Source organism: Haliotis cracherodii, unplaced genomic scaffold, assembly GCF_022045235.1.
Source record: "Haliotis cracherodii isolate W230 unplaced genomic scaffold, xgHalCrac1.p SCAF_16, whole genome shotgun sequence".
Taxonomy (NCBI): Eukaryota; Metazoa; Mollusca; class Gastropoda; order Lepetellida; family Haliotidae; genus Haliotis; species Haliotis cracherodii.
This window is the reverse complement of record NW_027266271.1, coordinates 8816842-8836038: the sequence shown is the minus strand read 5'-3', so window position 1 is coordinate 8836038 and position 19197 is coordinate 8816842. Positions and strand designations below refer to the sequence as shown.

At 39.6% G+C, this 19197-nt stretch overlaps 1 protein-coding gene across 3 annotated transcripts in view; it reads left to right on the top strand.

Moving 5' to 3' along the window:
- The window catches only part of LOC139463793 (trafficking kinesin-binding protein 1-like), a 92003-nt gene that overhangs the window by 15795 nt on the left and 57011 nt on the right, over positions 1-19197 (top strand). For all 3 annotated transcript variants that reach the window (XM_071245102.1, XM_071245103.1, XM_071245104.1), the window contains exons 2-3: positions 4839-5037; positions 7394-7597. In XM_071245102.1, coding sequence (XP_071101203.1) covers positions 4839-5037; positions 7394-7597 — 403 coding nt within the window. The remainder of the gene's footprint in view (positions 1-4838; positions 5038-7393; positions 7598-19197) is intronic.

Genomic DNA, 19197 nt, shown 5'->3' with positions numbered 1-19197 from the left:
AGTACAAGTGTATCTGAGACCATATACATTTGGTGGTTGAATTAATAGTTTATATAATGGACAACTGCTTGCTCCTCATTTTAAGAGCAAAGAATGTAAACTTGGCAAGATTATTGATTGTGAAAGCATTACTGATGGAGATGTATAATAATAACTTGGCAGAAAGTTTCTTCTAAAATCGTCATAAAACGGACAAACTAAACAAACATGGTATTCAGTTTCTACATTTGAAATGATACAAAATGGACAAAGTCTTTCACATTTTGGAATACCTAACTTTCTTCCCTGTGATACCATAAGATCACTGCTCGACGAGGCGAAACTGTGAGAGAGTAATCCTAAATGCAGCAATATTCACAACACTTAAATAATTTTCATATTCATTTGATAGCTTAATTGTTTTATACAAATATAATGAAGATAATTTGTCAAAAGATTCAAAGAGACACTGGTTATCAATATCAATACATCTTGTTCTAAAAGCGGATATAAATGAATGAATACACGAAACTGATTGTCTATTCCAAATTTCACCATATCCAAAGGAAAATAACAGCTTTTTAACTTTCAGTGCCCAGCAATCTAGACCCTTTTCTGCAGCCAGTACTTAATGATTTTCAGATGTTGGTTTACTTTTAACGAGTATCTCCCAAGTTCAGCTCTTGCTACAATATTAGGAACAGTTCTTCTCAGTTTCAAAATAAGTTTGCAGAATTTATCATGCACATTTAAAATATCTTTAGAGGGATGAAATCCATTTATCTCTGAGCCATATAATAATATGGGCAGTACTTTAACATCAAAAATACGAAGTAACATTTTCAGGGGAAGTTTGTGAAAATTGTACATATGTGATTGTAACAATAATATTAACTTCCAAGCTTGTTTGGATAATATCTTTTGAGTTTTATACCAGGAACCCGAGCTAGAAAAATGTACTCCCAAATATCTACAATATAATAAAAATAAAATCCAAATGGAGCCCAGAACAATCCTTAATTTCAGGCCTAGAGCTGAGGCAATATAGACTTGGACTCCTTTTTTAATATTAATATTTTTCTCCAGAGTCTGGGAGACAGACTAGGCATTGTGCCAGTGAGCCCAACACAGTGGACGCTCAACACGTTAATCATGTTAATGTTGTCATATTCTAATTAGCTACAAGCATTCACATCTGTTCAACATGTTCACAATGTTCACAATGTGTAGGAATCTCAGATGTCCTTCATTCACTCAGCATAATTGTTGGAGTGCTTCACGGTGCTTGACAGGATGTAACGGATCACCTGCGGATCATGCTGATAGGTCGTATTAGATGAATTCAGAATATGACATGCAGGTTGGCTGAATGTCCTACGAGTGACACTGATTATGTTGTTTAATGTTCAGAAGCCATCACAGCTAGCAGAGCCTTAAACAAAATTCCGTAACTGTCACTCTTCAAAAATAATTTTGAGGTGATTTTAACATGTTTAAGGTTGAAAATTAGCATGATTATAAACAAGTGTGTCATAAATTATACTTAGTGTTGCTATTTGTTAATTATGATTACAGGTTCGCTTGTTAATATTCTTATAATGATAATATGATGATGAAAACAAATGGCATTGTGAAACATTTTCTCCATGTTCTTGTGTCTTTTATTATCTATTATAATTCAGGGATTTACAGTATCAGACAAGGTCATTTAGATTAGCAACAGTATGAGTGTTATGTTATTCCAAACACTCTTTGAATTTCCCTTTCTAATTTAACTTTACAAAGAAGTGTTGTACGTGTTTCCTTGTCAGAGTCAGGTCATGTCTGACAGTGTACTTGTCTCAGCTGAAATTGACACTCGACCTAGAGAAAGGTACATGCTCTGTGTATGGGAGGTCAGCTTGATTCAGCGGTCTCAGCCCACCTGTCAAGGTGAAGACACAGCATAACAGATGGGGATTGTTTTGTGTTTCACCAAGTCCACCAGGCATGCCTGGTGATACAGGGCAGTCAGGAAGATAATGATGTTGGCAGGATAATGTTTTTGTCTCCAGATGAGGGCGATGCGAAGGTAAAGATGGGATTTCATCATGTTGATGGTTTGAAGGTTGTCCTGATATTCATGGCATGTTTGATGGGGTTCTTGTCTTCTTTAGGGCCATTCAAATTACTGTGTGTTTAGTATGGTTAATGTAGCGAGAAACATCTGACATCTAGAATGTCTTGGATCATGCAGTTGTCTGTTATATGGCTATGTGTCTACAGATATTTCTCTCAGTAGTCATGGTAACATTGAAATGTAATGAGTGTTTATTATGAATATTATGAATATGATGAAGATTATGACTATTTATTTGTTTCTTGTTTCTTGTTTACACTGCAATCAGCATGCTCAGCAATTTTTTTGTGGCAACCTGTAAAAAATCCAGTCTGGACCGGCCAATCCAGTGGTTGATATTATGAGCATCCAACACTGTTGGAGTACAAGGATGCACAATCAAGCAAGTCACTGGAGTCTGACCACCCAACAGATTTAGTTCTAGAGACCGGTATTCTTACCCAGAATCCCCCTGATTATAAATATAATTAGCCTCATGATTTGTCAAAATGAGTAAATATGTGATGTTAATCATGGAAGAATAATTATCATGATCCTTAAGAGAGATCATTATAATAATCATGTTTATTGTCCCTCGGAACAATATTGATGATGTTCGGACTTGTATAAACATGTTAAAAATCTATACCAATGTGCATGTTTTAGGTGCTAAGGTGCATTGAATGTTGGCCACGGTTAAATTGGTTAGGCAACAGTGATCTAATGTTTGTTCATTGAAGTGTTCGGTTAAACCCTGAGTTGTGGAACTGACTGTTTCAACAAGTATACATCAAATCTTTGTGGTCTACCTTATACATGTTATACATTTTTGATTTTGTTGTCAGAATCATGATTTTTTGGTGAATACTCTTGTAATGATATTAAATCCGCTAATTTATCATGAAAGAGTCGGTTATGGATGTGATAAACCAATCAGATAAACTTCATTTCACAATTCATTGTTTTTGGTTGTCTCGCAGGAACTACTTTCGTAAAGCGCTCCAATTCGACACAGTACCTACTTGCTCAATAACCTGTTTGCCTAACGTGTCCAGTAGAATAGACAGGGTCTGCAGATGTGTGGGGGACTCTGTATACCAATATTTACTCTAGCATTTTATACATGGTTTCTCAAGTTATTTCATGGAGTGAAAGTATGTCTTAAAAATTTGAGTACTTTGAACATGACACTATTATGTGATCAAGAGATTATGACTATTTGTTTCCATGTAAAACAATATCACAGGTAGGTACAAATAAATGTAATACAGTTTACATTTTATGATATTTTAGAAATAAAAACACACCTCCCTTGTCTGTGTATCAGTGCATGGAAATTAGTTCTACATGTATTAACAGCTGACTGATAGATTGTAAGTACTTATCAACACACAACTTGGCAAATGTTCCACAAATCAAGTATTTTTGAGGCTGATAGACATCAAGTTCAAGGACTCCTCATAGTTTTCAAGCAAATGTAATTCTCAGAGTTTCAAAAGATAACTTGGAGATTACTATGGTTACCATGGTAAATAACAAATGAGTGAAATGTATGTTGATGAGTCATCAATCTCATTAAAATCCGATCCAAGTTCTCGCTGCTGCTAAACAACGATCTGAGGACGTCCCATTACGGGTCATGTCAGAACGACCTTTCGCGACCTTTAACCGACCACTGAAACAACTAACAAGAAGTCGACATCAGCCAATTAGAAAGCAGATTTCGCCAGCTCTACGGCACTCGTTTCAACCTAGCGACTTCCATTTCAGACTATGCTTGAAAAATATGTTGACACAGTTTTTGATTAAAATTTTGAGAATTGAACAAACGAAATATTCCAGAATGTCTAATATATGGTTACGATTGGATGGCAGTGCTTCGCACATATTCTACAACATCTCCTCCGTCCAAATGTTTATCCCACGGAAGCAAGAGATAGATGATAATTTTGATGGAATCAATTTACGGGCCTCTTGTTCGGAATACACCATGTTAATGTTTTCGAGGTTGCATGATTAGAAAACACATTCCGTCTGTCACTTTCATCATCTGGTAAGCGACGCTTTGATTGGTTGGAAGAACTGACGTGACCTGTAATGGGATGTCCTCTGATCTTTGTTTAGCCATAGTGAGAACTAAGATCTGATTTTAATGAGGATGATGAATCATGAACATGCTGGTTTTCCTTATCATGCTTATGAAGCCAAAACTACAAAGGTTTGATGACGTAAATGTACTTCTATATTTTTATGTGACAACAGAAATGTAAGTGTATTTATTTTCAAGATCTTGTGTCCGTAAAAATAACCATAGATTACCCTTGTCATGATTTGGTGAAAACACAATCACAAACCTGACTTGATGAATGCTTGCATTCTGTCAGTGAATTATTTTATGGGTTCTTTAAGCATTTTTTGTATAAAGAGGGATTTTGTTATTGTGTAACATTTTCTTTAACAAAACCTCTTATTTTTCTTATGATGAATCTAATTTTGATATACATGGACTAACATGAATATGAGCTTTGATTTTGGTGGTTTTATGACCTTCACCTATCAATAGTGTCCAAAATTGTGCATGATCATGATTATTGTTTTCAATTCTTTTTCGATTGTATTTGCTTTGACTGACTGAATCTGTCTTACAAGTTTTTTTGTTGCTTTTGATTTCTTACAAAATAAGCAAAAAATCACTGATTCACTTATCATTGACCAACATTATTTCTAGTGATGCCTGTTAAATAATGGATGCTTGTTTCAGGTGTCTGATGAGAGTTATCTCCCCACCCCCCTGGACATAGCTTCGGCAGCTCCATTTGGGACATGGTCTAACATCTCCGACAAGCTGGCATCCCATGACCCCATAGCTCGCCCTGCAGATAGAGAGGACCCTGGCCCCGCCACCCCACCCGATGACGGGGCGTCCGTGAGCACCACGCGCGAGATTGGCGTGTGTACAGGTCAGTGTTTTCAAAAGAACTACACACCAATGAGGATGAAATGGCACTTGCATTTGATAGAATAGTGAATGTGAAATTATGCTGCAAGGATTGTGCCCTGTGTTTATCTATCCAGGACCCTTGGGAATGCTGGGGTAGAATTGTGTATGCAGAGATTCTTTCAATGAGGATAGTGTGCCTTACCTGTGTGAAGTGTTTCTCATGGTATCAACAACTTGTTTGTAGTCCAGACTTGATTAATTATTTCACTCACTCACTCACTCCTACACACTCTCACTCCGTAACAATCAAACCAGTTTCTTAGATCCAAATTGGTTATGTTGATCATTGATCATGTTCAGTTTGTATTGCTGTGATAACTTTATGCTCACACGATCAACCCCCGGTTCTGACCAGCGTTACGCTCCCTGACCAGTCTTACACTACCCAACCAGCGTGACACTACCGCGACCAGCGTGACACTACCCGACCAGTGTTGCACTACCCAACCTGAATGACACTACCCAACCAGTGTTGCACTACCCAACCAGTGTTGCACTACCTGACCAGTGTTGCACTACCCAACCAGTGTTGCACTACCCAACCAGTGTTGCACTACCCAACCAGTGTTGCACTACCTGACCAGTGTTGCACTACCCAACCAGTGTTGCACTACCCGACCAGTGTTACACTACCCAACCAGTGTTGCACTACCCGACCAGTGTTACACTACCCAACCAGTGTTGCACTACCCGACCAGTGTTACACTACCCGACAAGCATGACACTACCCAACCAGAATTACACTATCCCACCATTGTTGCACTACCTGACCAGTTTTACACTACCCGACCAGCGTGACACTACCAGACCAGAATTACATTATCCGACCAGTGTTACACTACCTGACCAGTTTTACACGACCCGACTAGCATGACACTACCCAACCTGAATTACACTACCTGACCACATTACACGACCTGACTAGCGTGACACTACCAGACCAGTGTTGCACTACCTGACCAGCGTTACACTACCCGACCAGTGTTGCACTACCTGACCAGCGTGACACTACCCAACCAGTGTTGCACTACCCGACCAGTGTTACACTACCCGACCAGTGTTACACTACCCAACCAGTGTTACACTACCCAACCAGCATTACACTACCCAACCTGCGTTACACTACCCGACCAGCGTGACACTACCCAACCAGTGTTACACTACCCAACCAGCATTACACTACCCAACCTGCGTTACACTACCCGACCAGCGTGACACTACCCGACCAGTGTTACACTACCCAACCAGTGTTACTCTACCCAACCAGCATTACACTCCCCGACCAGCATTACACTACCCAACCAGTGTTGCACTACCCAACCAGCGTGACACTACCCGACCAGCTTGACACTACCCGACCAGTATTACACTACTGGACCAGCATTACACTCCCCGACCAACATTACACTACCCAACCAGCGTTACACTACCCAACCAGCGTTACACTACCCAACCAGTGTTACACTATCCGACCAGCATTACACTTTCTGTCCAACGTGATACTACCTGACCAACATGACACTACCCGATCAACGTTACACTACCCGTCCATGGCATAAACTCACTCCACCTGATCACTCAGTGTAGCTTAGATGATGTCTTATTAAACAATATTACATAACATCAGTTCAGTGGAAGTAGTACTAGGATTAATACCTATCAATGAAAAACAGAAAACCAAAGTCAATAAGCCATTTACCATGTTGAAGCCGTTAAGGCCTATACTAGGCATGATTACAGGTCACACAGGCAGATTACTGGGGGCAGTGTTACCATTAGGGCAGTTCAAGTTGGTACATCGGGTATATGTCCTGGTCAGTTTCTACTGGTCATCCGTCATCTTGTGTTAACATCTGTGAAGCAAGCCGCCTGGGAACTGGACGTTGACATGGAACTACCCATGAGTGAGGACAACTGAATGTGTTCCTGTTTCTGTCTAATGTCGGGTGTGACCAAAGTGATCATATTACAACTCACATTCGCAAAGTGCATCAAAAATCATGTCAGCACCTTGATTAAAAACATGAAAAGATTTGGAAAATACCTGTGGACACCGAGTTGGCAAAACACATGTTTTACAATTCCTGCAATCGTCCGAAATCGGCATGGGAGTTTACGAAGCGAATGTCGATTTTGTTGTGAGGTTTTGGTTGGGCCAAATTATATCTCCATAATTCCAGCCTATTTTGGCAGGGATGGAAACAGGACATTTACAGTCAGTTAACTCCCTTGCCTTAGGAAGATGTGTATGCTCATGGTAGGACCAAATCCTCCCAAAAGACTACTTTTTCCAAAATCGTTATTGTGTATTTCAGAATTGTGCAACAGTGCAGAACCAGATGAGGTCGAGATTCTAAGCCTGATTAATGAGCAGATCCCCAAATACCGTCTCCGTGCTGACACCATCACTGAGTTCGGTGGCTACAACAACGAGGACTGGATACAAACTCCCGTCATCCCGCTAGACACAGATCTAGCACTCACAGACGAACAGATCAAGGAAACGCTGAAGTATTTCAGTAAGTAGTGTTTGTGTTTTTCATGCTTCTCAGGTTGCATTGAGGTAGTTGGCTGTTTAGTCAGACGTTCACACTTCATTGGCAGAAATACTCCAAGACTCATCATGGACACACTCTTGGTCTACATGCAAGTTATATCAGAAGTAATATTTATTTACAACTGGGTGAAAAGAATTACTTTGAACTGGTAAATCTATCATGGGTTGACATGAACAAATTTTATATAATTCTATATAATTATAGGTTCATAATCGGATAACAAATGTTCTTTGAACTGGTAAACCATGGGTTGAATTTTAGGAAGCTACAAACCTGACAATAACATTGTAGTGGGGAGGGGAGTATCTGTAGTCCTCTTACCTCCAAGTTGTTTTGGTGGAAGTTGATACAAGACTTTCATAGAAAAAAATAGTATTTAAAATAATATTTAAAAAACACCAACATGCATTGATATATTAACAATGTTTGAGATGTGTAACATCTATGAACTAACACGCAGAAATATGTGGGATCTCTTGAATAAGTCTCTTATAGCAACTATGCTTGTAAGATATCATAGTTAACATAATGGTATGTTTAGACAGTAAGGTAGTGTGAAGACATGGGAATAATTTCAAGCAACTTTAACTTTTTAAAAGCCATGATGAAGTTTAAGTAGTTTGGACTATCATTTCAAATTAACCAAACATGGTTGCAGAGTTATGTCCCTTTGAATATGTACACATTCAGTTTGTCAACATTTGACATTCTGCAATTGACTTACCATTCAGTGTAACAACATTTTTACAGTTCTATTTGTGAAAAGAAAATTCACAATTTTTTAAATGAGGAGATTCATCTAAGAGCTGTTCAAATATCATCCACTGTCAAAAATGTTTGGCACATTTTATTTGATTACAACAATTGACTGGTAGTGAGACAGAAAATAGCTGCTTCCATTAACATTTGTACGTTATCATATGTGTGATGCCAGCCGTAACCTTGAACTTGTGACCCTGTTTGGTTTCATTTTGTGAAAAGTCCTCCCCACATACACCCCAATTATTAATTCTGCCAGGGTAGAAGGGGTGATTCTGTGATTTAAGCTAAAAATCTCCGGGGCGGTTTGGTAGCCTAGTGGTTACAGCATTCGCTCGCCAGGACCCGGGTTCGATTCCCGACATGGTTACAATGTGTGAAGCCCATTTCAGGTGTCCCCTGCCGTGATATTGCTGGAATATTGCTAAAAGCGGCGTAAAACCATACTCACTAACTCACTCACTAAAACATCTCCAAAATAACAAATGTGATCATACAATATGCATTAGCTTGAGCATTTTAAATTGTGATAACATGGAAGTTAAGAAGAAGAGTAGCGACCAGCATTACTAAATGAGAATGTACAACATAGGAACAGGTTTAGCTCATGAAACTTTGCATATTGTCCATCAACCCATGTTAGGATGGTGATATATACATGTGATTGAGGGTCAATTTTAGACCATCAGTAGAATATGGTTTCTTTTACTTATGCTCTTCATATTTATGATTATTTCCACAGGTTTAAAGTCATATTTGACCGTCTCATATTGTTCTGTGGCCATTCTGACATCCTTCTCACATCGTTCTCATCATGTCTCATATTCACAGTCATGTATGTGGTGTGAGTGTTTCCTTGTCACCTGTCAGAACTGATTCATCTTGTGCCTCTGAAAATGTCCGACTTTATTCCTTGTTGAGAGACATGTATGTAGCACCTCTCTACCTTAGGCTAAACCAGTGTATGTTGTTTTACATATTGTTTTTTTAAATGTCAAAGGGTTGTCATATTGAATGGCAGTTATTGATTTCTTTTTTAAAGAAAAAGAACAAAAATTAGGCTAAACATAATAATATGCTTGGTTCTCAGGCACAGCCCGCATCATCATAAAGTCTGTCACATGTTTCATTTTTATTTCCATTTTCAAAAAACTAAAATACTCCTAATACTTAAAAACAATGTGATCCAACATAGCACGCAGTTACTTCCCTTTACATGCACACTGCTTTACTGCTCTCGTTTGTTATGGTCATGGTGGCAATAGGAGTTTGTATGCTTGTTTATGTAGGGAGGCCCTTTCCCAGGTTGATGGTACACAACTGTTTATATGGTTACATACTAGTTTGAAAAAGCAAACAAACAAAAAAACACTGCCTGCCCGCACTATATTTTCAAAAGTCATTTCCAGAGAACCAATTCTTTTATTTTGTTAACCTTATTGTAAACATGTTAAACAACTCTGTTTAGAAAGTTATGCCTTATTGAGCATGTTAAGACCACATACAAATGTGTAAAACAAGAATAACTTGGTTTGGTCCTGGGTTAAATGTTGTGTGTTACAATGATACACCACCCAACAGTGGTGTGCGTGTCAGCATACTGTGGCATAGCATAACTTTCGTTGTTGATGACTGGTTTTGAAAATACTATGTACTTGATCATGTTGACAGGTAACTTGGTTGAACAACTGATTAATGTTGTGTTCCCAGTATGTGGAATGTGTTGCTAAATAACTTCTTGACCACAGTAATGTTTCAAATTAGGACAAAATAGAACATATGTTCAACATGTGTAATTTGTGTTCACCGCAACATATCATATTGTGGTCAGGAGGTTGAGCTCTTAAACCAAACCAATTCAATCATACACTTCTCATGGTATATTTCATGTCTGTGATCTGCAGATGTTATGGGTTATAGATGTTCAGTATGTTCAGTATGTTTAGTATGTTTATTGTGTTTATTGTGTTTATTATATTCATGTGTTTGTGGCGTACATGATATACCAATGTCATTCGATCATAACCATCATCATCATCATTGATTTAGTTTTTGAGAAATGTCATTTCATTTGCCTTTCTCCTTCTGACTGCTGTGGGCTTCCCTCTATCAGTTCATTTTCCTTCAGAATTATCTTATTGCTTTCTGTCAAATTTTCTATAATTCTGTAAATGAATCCACAGCTAAGTGAATATGTGCAGATGTACAGATGTTGAAGCAGTAACCTTTAACCACAGACTATTATTTGTCTTTCAAATACTGGATGATATCCTCCTAAGTTCAATCATCCCTAACATGGTGGTAAAGGCTTGGCCTTATTGCCCCATTGAAATATGGTTTGGCAACTATGTTTAAGCCAGTTGTCTGTCGTCATATTTTAGCATATTTAAATGCTTGGACCAAACAGTTAAACTGCAGTCCCTAGCCTAAATCTTGTTTTTTCTTGTGACGCTGTCGCTCTTTATGACCACGCTTCTTGCAATAATTACACTTGATAAGAAACACAGACTAATCATTGTCCTCACACAGAGAGCCTGCAAGATGTCTAGCTATGTCTACTAGAGCATCAAATTTTGGAGATTTAGATTGCTGACAAATAGCAATGTACAGTTCTCTTAATTTCTTATTAGACAAGCCATCAAAAAATCTTTGAGCACAAAGTTCACTTTTGTTTGATTTTGCGAATGAGGGGTGCGCTTCATCAACCTTGATCTGAAGACGGTGGGCAAAATCATCAATAGATTCATGGGTTTTTTGACACATGTCTTTGACCTCTCTAGCAGCAGTTCGAGTACACTCTTGGGTTCTATCAAGTTCTTTAATCAAAGCAGCTTTCACAGTTGCATAAGCAGCTTTGTTACCGTCAGGAATATCGTTAAATACCAGTGAGCAAAACCCTACATGATCGAAGTACTAAGGCTAAGCCACGTAACTTTTTCTCAGAGTTCAAATTAAGGCCCCAAGCTTTCACTTCATACACATTATCAATAAAGTTTGCAAAAATTGACTGTTTTGGATCAAACAAAGGAATTCGGAAGTCCTTGATATCACCAGAATGTTCTATATTTGTACCCCCTTCTGCCATGATGAATGGAATAGTATTCTTGTTCAAATGTTCAACATCAATCACAAAGTAGACGAAAAAGTTCAAACACAAGGTCAAAATGGCAAAATCGAACAAACTCACGGTACAGTTCGATGAGAAGCACTTTCCTTGAATTTCTCCTTAAAGTCACACTTTCTTCAAAGTTCTTCCATGAGTTCACACTTATACACCGCTGCCACCATTGTAATGTCTTCGGGCCCACATAACATGCAACACATAGGTACGAACACAAGACGTCTACTTGACAAGGACAGTAATGAGACTGATTACAATCGAAATCGGATCACCCGTCACAGTCTGTGATTCCACGTACAGGCACACACTACAGTTGGGGACCGTTGCGTTTGGGCGAAGCTGTCCAACACCGGGAACAACCTCACATTGTCATTGTTGAGAAATTATTTTATGACATTCATAAGGTTTGCTAAATAGACAGATCTAGGTATGTTACAAGAGTGTATGAATTGAAGCAGGCCATTTTACCTGAATGTGATCCTGTTACGGGGAGATAACTCTGCCTGCCTTGCTGTCTGTCCTCTCAGATGCCATGTGCAATGTGTGTGTTCACTGACAGTAGTGATTAAAGTAATAAGCTCATATTTCCCTATTTGGAAGCAAGAATTATGCAGTTATGGTTGGGATTTAATCAGATCAATGTTAATCTATCTGAAATCAAGAAGATTTATCTATCATTGACAATTCCTGTAATTATGAAGCATTCAGCTGGATTGATTGAATTTTGGAAAAGTGTAACATGTAACAGTTACATTCAATATTGGTAGTTATTTCAGCATCTTGTTTCATTATGGGACTTCTGAAAAATTTCATTTTGTGGGCAGTCGGGTAGCCTAGTGGTTAAAGCGTTCGCTCGTCACGCCGAAGACCTGGGTTCGACTCCCGTCATCGGTACAATGTGTGAAGCCCATTTCTGGTGTCCCCTGCCGTGATACTGCTGGAATATTGCCAAAAGCGGCGTAAAAACATACTCACTCACTCACTCATATTTCATTTTAATTCATTTTATTTAAGGTAAAGACATCCCAGCCAACAGAAATAGCTAATCTGCATATAACATGTTCTCAAGAAAGAGTCCATAAAACAACAGGAATATTGAACAGAGGCTTATGACCTATATTGTACTTCACTACATTCATTGTTACAAACTGATCACTTGTACAAAATAAAAAAGTAGAAGTTTCATGAATCAGCATTTATGATTACACGAGACAGATAAATACACATACATGTTGGTATACATCAATAATTCAATATACTCAATATCTTGAATAATGGTATATGATATTGCACAAATTACCCGGTAAAGAAAAGAAAAATCAAAATCTATTTGTTGGTTGTTTAACACCCCACTCAGTAATATCACAGCAAGATGACACCTCTGTAAATAATCTGGACCAGACAATCTGGTGATTGACATCATAAGCATCAATCCATGCATGCAATTGGGATGCAGTGGAATGCAGTCAACCAAGTTAGCAAGCCTTACTGACAGATCCATTCAGTCACCTCTTTCAACATGCATAGGTTGCTGGGGACCTATATTCTTACCCGGATTCCCCCAAACCAAAATATGAATCGGTGATAAAGAATATTAGTGGTTATTTATTAAGCTCATAAGTGAAGAGTGTGAACTCGACTGAAGCAAAGACAGATGCAGGTACTGGACCCGTGAAGATCCGGGGTAGAATAGGTCCTCAGCAACCCATGCTTGCCGTAAAAGGTGACTTTGCTTGTCGTAAGAGGCGACTAACAGGATCGGGTGGTCAGGCCAGTGGACTTGGTTGATGCAATTCCAATTGCGATTCCAATTGGGTAGATCGATGCTTATGATGTCAATCACTGGATTGTCTGGTCCAGACTCGAATAATTACACACCGCCGTCATATAGCTGGAATATTACTAAGTGCGGCGTTAAACAACAAACAAAGATGCAGGTACTGACATCTATTTGTCAGCTAGGACCTGGAATACTTTTGGAGGCCAAGGTCGACCACTGTGACCTACTTGATGGCTACTGTTTGTACAGGCTTGGGACATGTGGCACACTTAACTTTAATTACATCATCATGATCATAACATTGCACCTTCTTTGAAGTTCTGAGCTAATTATTGAACAAAACTCAGTCATCGAGAGAAGAAACTTAGAAATTGACTGATCAGTCTGAAATTTGATTGAATGTCTTATAAGAAAAAAAATATCAGTGACATATGACATGCTGACCTCAGATAGTTGTAACGATTTAACTAGAACTAATTTTGCATCTGTTGAGACTCGCAATACAATTATTTTGATCCTTTCTCTATAATACCAATAGTACACAATATTTCATTTTCAGTAACACCCTGTATATCTTTTAGAGTTAAACTAAGTGCTGATTGTTGTGTTAACTTTGTAATCAATATCCATAATTAATATGTTTTCATGTAAACTTTCCACTGGCTGTGCACTGTGTGCGTGTTTGACTTTCGACCCAGGAGTGGTATTTGAGCTGTTTGTCAGACTGTGGCACCAAGGACTTTGTTCCTGAGATTAGAACCCATATGTGTTGCTTCTCAGTATTTGTTTAGTACCAAACATGAGTTACACTGCAATCTATGCCCTCTTTTGCAACCTTTGCCCTCAGCCTTCGCCTTGTCTGTTTCATAAAGATTGTTATTGATTTTTAATATTTAGATTTATGCTTTTGCAAAGTTGTTTGCGATGATGGAGTTCTACTCCTCTAAACTGTTGCTAGGAATATATGGAAATTTTTTTTTACCATTTTGGATATCTGCAGGTACTGCACCACAAAATGCTGTTGCTGTTTTGGTAGTTACTTGTTTTGAGAAATTGTTTGAATAACCCTTCAACAGTGAAAGTCTGTTTGTTTGTTGTTTAATGCTACACTCAGCAATATTCCAGCTATATGACAGAGGTCTGTAAAATAATCGAGTCTGGATCAGATAATCCAGTGATTGACATCATGAGCATCGATCCACGCAATTGGGACCGATGACATGCATCAACCAAGTCAGCGAGCATGACCATCCGATCCCGTTAGTCGCCTCTTATGACAAGCATAGTCGCCTTTTAGGGCAAGTAATTGGGTTGCTGAACATCTATTCTACCCCGGATCTTCACGGATCTTCACGGATCTCAACAGTCTCAACTTCACCCTGCTTTATTCTTCCAACCACCTGCAGATGAACGAAAAATACCCATGTAGCTGTGTACTTCTCCCTAATTTTTTTCAATTAAACCATATAACTAGTGCTTCAATCATGTGAATAACAGCCACTGATAGTTAGTGTACACAGATGAATTGATCAGTTACTATTTGCCTCTCTTTTTTTCAAATATTTGGCTGAAAATCTATTTTTATCCCCCGCCCAACAAAGTTGGCGGGTGATATAGAAACGGGCTCCGTCCATCCGTCCGTCCGTCTGTCCGTCACGTTTCGTTTCCGGAGCATAATTCATACACTGTTTTAATATTTTTTCATCAAAATTTGCAGGTCTGTCAGGTACATGCTGAACTGGTGCCTTTTGCTATTTAGAAATTTTAGACATTTTTATTTGTTATGTTTCCATGCCAACAAGATGGACTTAGGTTCCAAACTCTTCTTTTTTTTACAATTTCCATGACAAGTTCCACCTCGGTTAAAAAAGGTTAGGGTTTGTTTAAGTGTAATTATGTCATAAATTCTGCAACAGAGATGGGGGTTATAGCCACGTTAGTTGCAAACTCTTGTTTACCATTGTATTTTTGCATTTTGTGTGATATGTTGACATTGTTTTCTAAGGAAAATGTTTTTTGGAAAATGATAATCAGACACATAAACAACCTCGGAGTGGCTCAGTGTTCTAAAGAACTGCAGTTTGTTGTGCATCAGTTGTGTTCATTAGGCCAAGATTTATTCCAGCTTTTCCACAGGTCACAATAAATACCTATTTCAGTCATTTATCTATTTGTTTATATGAAAGTTATTCTGTCGGGAGTTAAAACTGCAGCTGGCTTCATGAATCGCTGACAGTTATGTAGACATGGAATTTATGCATAACATATTTTATTATATAAGAGGGTCTATATTACTAGCAGGAGACATACTAACAATAAATGTTTTTATGTTTAATAATAAAATTTATTTCTTGGACCGGCTGCTTTTCATTTGCGGGCCTGAAACAAAATATATAAAATGTGTGGCCTTCAAGTAACCTTTGATCATGGGTTTGAATCTCAAGTTTGCCCTGTTTGTTTTTAGGTTTGTCAGCACCATACCAGTGCTCATTGGTTCAATCAAAGTGGAAAACTTCCCAAGATCTGCATCCAAATAAATAATAGTGTCTTCAATCCTGTAGATGTTCAGAAATGCCCTCAGTTACTGTTTGTCTAAAGCAGAACCACTGACACACAAACATCGTGTCAGTGTACACGTGCAGACTTCTGTAGTATCTTATCTCGATCCTTGATGACACGACATTACAAGGCTTCATGGTAACGAGAGGAGAGATCAGCGACGCTGACAACAACGACCACAGTGGTGGGTGTCGAAGTAGGAGAGAGGTTACATTCCAACATTTGGTCGCATTCCCCATAGTTTGTTTAATGTCATCAACATGTGAATGACTCCCCTTCTGCCCGTGTGGCCAAAGAAATTGACGCTTGCGTGTCAATCACGTGTGGTTTTGTATCACACAGAACAACAGCTGTCATTACATCAGTCAACATCTTTTGGTGGGGTTAAGGGTAAATTGTAACTGTCTAAGAAAGATTATTGCTTTTATGGTTTTTAGACTCAGTTTAAGAACGATTATTTTGAAAACTTGTGATTTTCCAAAACAAAATAAATGTAGAAATATTTATTTGATGTTCTTTGCTGCTGTGGTGATATGCCAGTCTTATGATGACTTTGACAAGCATGTCCAACTTGTTTTTGTTGCGCTACAGAAGTCAAGGTGTGATATGAGCTTACATAACAGACAGATAACAATAGCAGCTGATAAATACAGAATCACTTGCTTTGTTTGATGTCATGTGATTTTGAGTTATTGGTTAAGCTAATTTTAGAATTCAGAAAACTGATGGTATTTTGCGGTTAGGTTATTGACCTCTACATCTCTGATGGAACATATATAAAGGGAAATTCTTCATGCTGCATCCGGAGTAGTGGTACATCGAGGAGTGTTATGTCAAGGAATCACTATATAATATATATAATATATATAATATATATGATATATATATCATGTGGTAATAATGTTGTGAGATCATTTATTTGTTTTATTTGAGACATAATTACCATATCCAACGTCATAAGCGCCCCACTCTAATAACCGCTCACGGCAATATTTGCTAATGTATTGGAAAGTGAACAATCTCAATTAGCACCCCTACCGATTGATCAATGTACACAAGACATATTTATTCTTGTATGATACGCACTCCTGTGTTATATGCACCCTTAATTATGGGCAATTGAATTCTGGAAAAATATATCTGTCGTATATAAACATTTCAGGCTGTCAGCATAAACCATGAAATTTACGATCTTTCAACTCTGTTGTTTTTTTTCACCAAAATAATATTCTAATAAGAGCCCCCATTGCTAATTTTGAGAGCAACCTAGTATATAGCGCCGGGCGCTTATTACATCGAATACGGTCTTATGAATTTTTACATAAATAGTTTGGTGGATTTGGTTTGGTTTGTGATGGGACACATCATATCCTCATGCAGCCTGAAACAATATTATGTAATTATAATGGACATTTATAATGCCCCAATAGGGCTGGAACGGGTAACTCAGGTTACTTGTGTCGGTTGGGTCTTGAGTAGGACTCGGGTACTATCAGGACTACCCGGACCCGTGGTTAGTCCTGCAAAAATTCCCTGTAACTCCATGGTTACAGTGAACTACCCTTCTGACTTTTATATAGTTAAATTAGGTAAAGCTTCACCCAAGTTCAGTGTATGCATGACATGTATCTAAGTGCATTTTGCCAGGGCTACAGTAAAGCAATTCCCAATCGGTCAATTTGTACCCAACTCTTGAGACCAACATCAGGTACCCGGGTAAATGGGGTAATAGGAACTCGGGTACCCGGGTAAATGGGGTAATAGGGCCCCGGGTACATCGGGTAATAGGGCCTCGGGTACCCGGGTAAATGGGGTAATAGGGCCCCGGGTACATCGGGTAATAGGGCCTCGGGTACCCGGGTAAATGGGGTAATAGGGCCCCGGGTACAGCGGGTGATAGGGACTCTGGTACCCGGGTAAATGGGGTAATAGGGCCCCGGGTACATCGGGTGATAGGGACTCGGGTACCCGGGTAAATGGGGTAATAGGGCCCCGGGTACATCGGGTGATAGGGACTCGGGTACCCGGGTAAATGGGGTAATAGGGCCCCGAGTACATCGGGTGATAGGGACTTGGGTACCCGGATAAATGGGGTAATAGTGACTCGGGTATATCGGGTGATAGGGACTTGGGTACCCGGATAAATGGGGTAATAGGGCCCCGGGTACATCGGGTGATAGGGACTCGGGTACCCGGATAAATGGGGTAATAGGGCCCCGGGTACATCGGGTGATAGGGACTTGGGTACATCGGGTAATAGGGACTCGGGTACCCGGGTAAATGGGGTAATAGGGCCCCGGGTACATCGGGTAATAGGAACTCGGGTACATCGGGTAATAGGGACTCAGGTACCCGGGTAAATGGGGTAATAGGGCCCCGAGTACATCGGGTGATAGGGACTTGGGTACCCGGATAAATGGGGTAATAGTGACTCGGGTATATCGGGTGATAGGGACTTGGGTACCCGGATAAATGGGGTAATAGGGCCCCGGGTACATCGGGTGATAGGGACTCGGGTACCCGGATAAATGGGGTAATAGGGCCCCGGGTACATCGGGTGATAGGGACTTGGGTACATCGGGTAATAGGGACTCGGGTACCCGGGTAAATGGGGTAATAGGGCCCCGGGTACATCGGGTGATAGGGACTTGGGTACCCGGATAAATGGGGTAATAGTGACTCGGGTACATCGGGTGATAGGGACTTGGGTACCCGGATAAATGGGGTAATAGGGCCCCGGGTACATAGGGTGATAGGGACTCGGGTACCCGGATAAATGGGGTAATAGGGCCCCGGGTACATCGGGTGATAGGGACTTGGGTACATCGGGTAATAGGGACTCGGGTACCCGGGTGAATGGGGTGATAGGGCCCCGGGTACATCGGGTGATAGGGACTTGGGTACATCGGGTGATAGGGACTCGGGTACCCGGGTAAATGGGGTGATAGGGACTCAGGTACATCGGGTGATAGGGACTCGGGTACCCGGGTACATCGGGTAATAGGGACTCGGGTACATTGGGTAATAGGGCCTCGGGTACCCGGATACATCGGGTAATAGGGACTCTGTTACCCGGGTACATTGGGTAATAGGGCCTCGGGTACCCGGGTACATCGGGTAATAGGGACCTGGGTAGCCGGGTAGTAAATATGGACTGGTCCCAGTTTACTACGGCTGATGCATGCTCACAGCATGTTATTCACTCATTACATGTTCTTTTGTCAGATCATGAACATTCTTCTAAAATTTTAATAATTAACATAAAACGTAACCCTTTTATTATTATGATTACGAATTCACACTTTTTATTGCACATGTGTGAAAACAATGGCATTCGTCCCT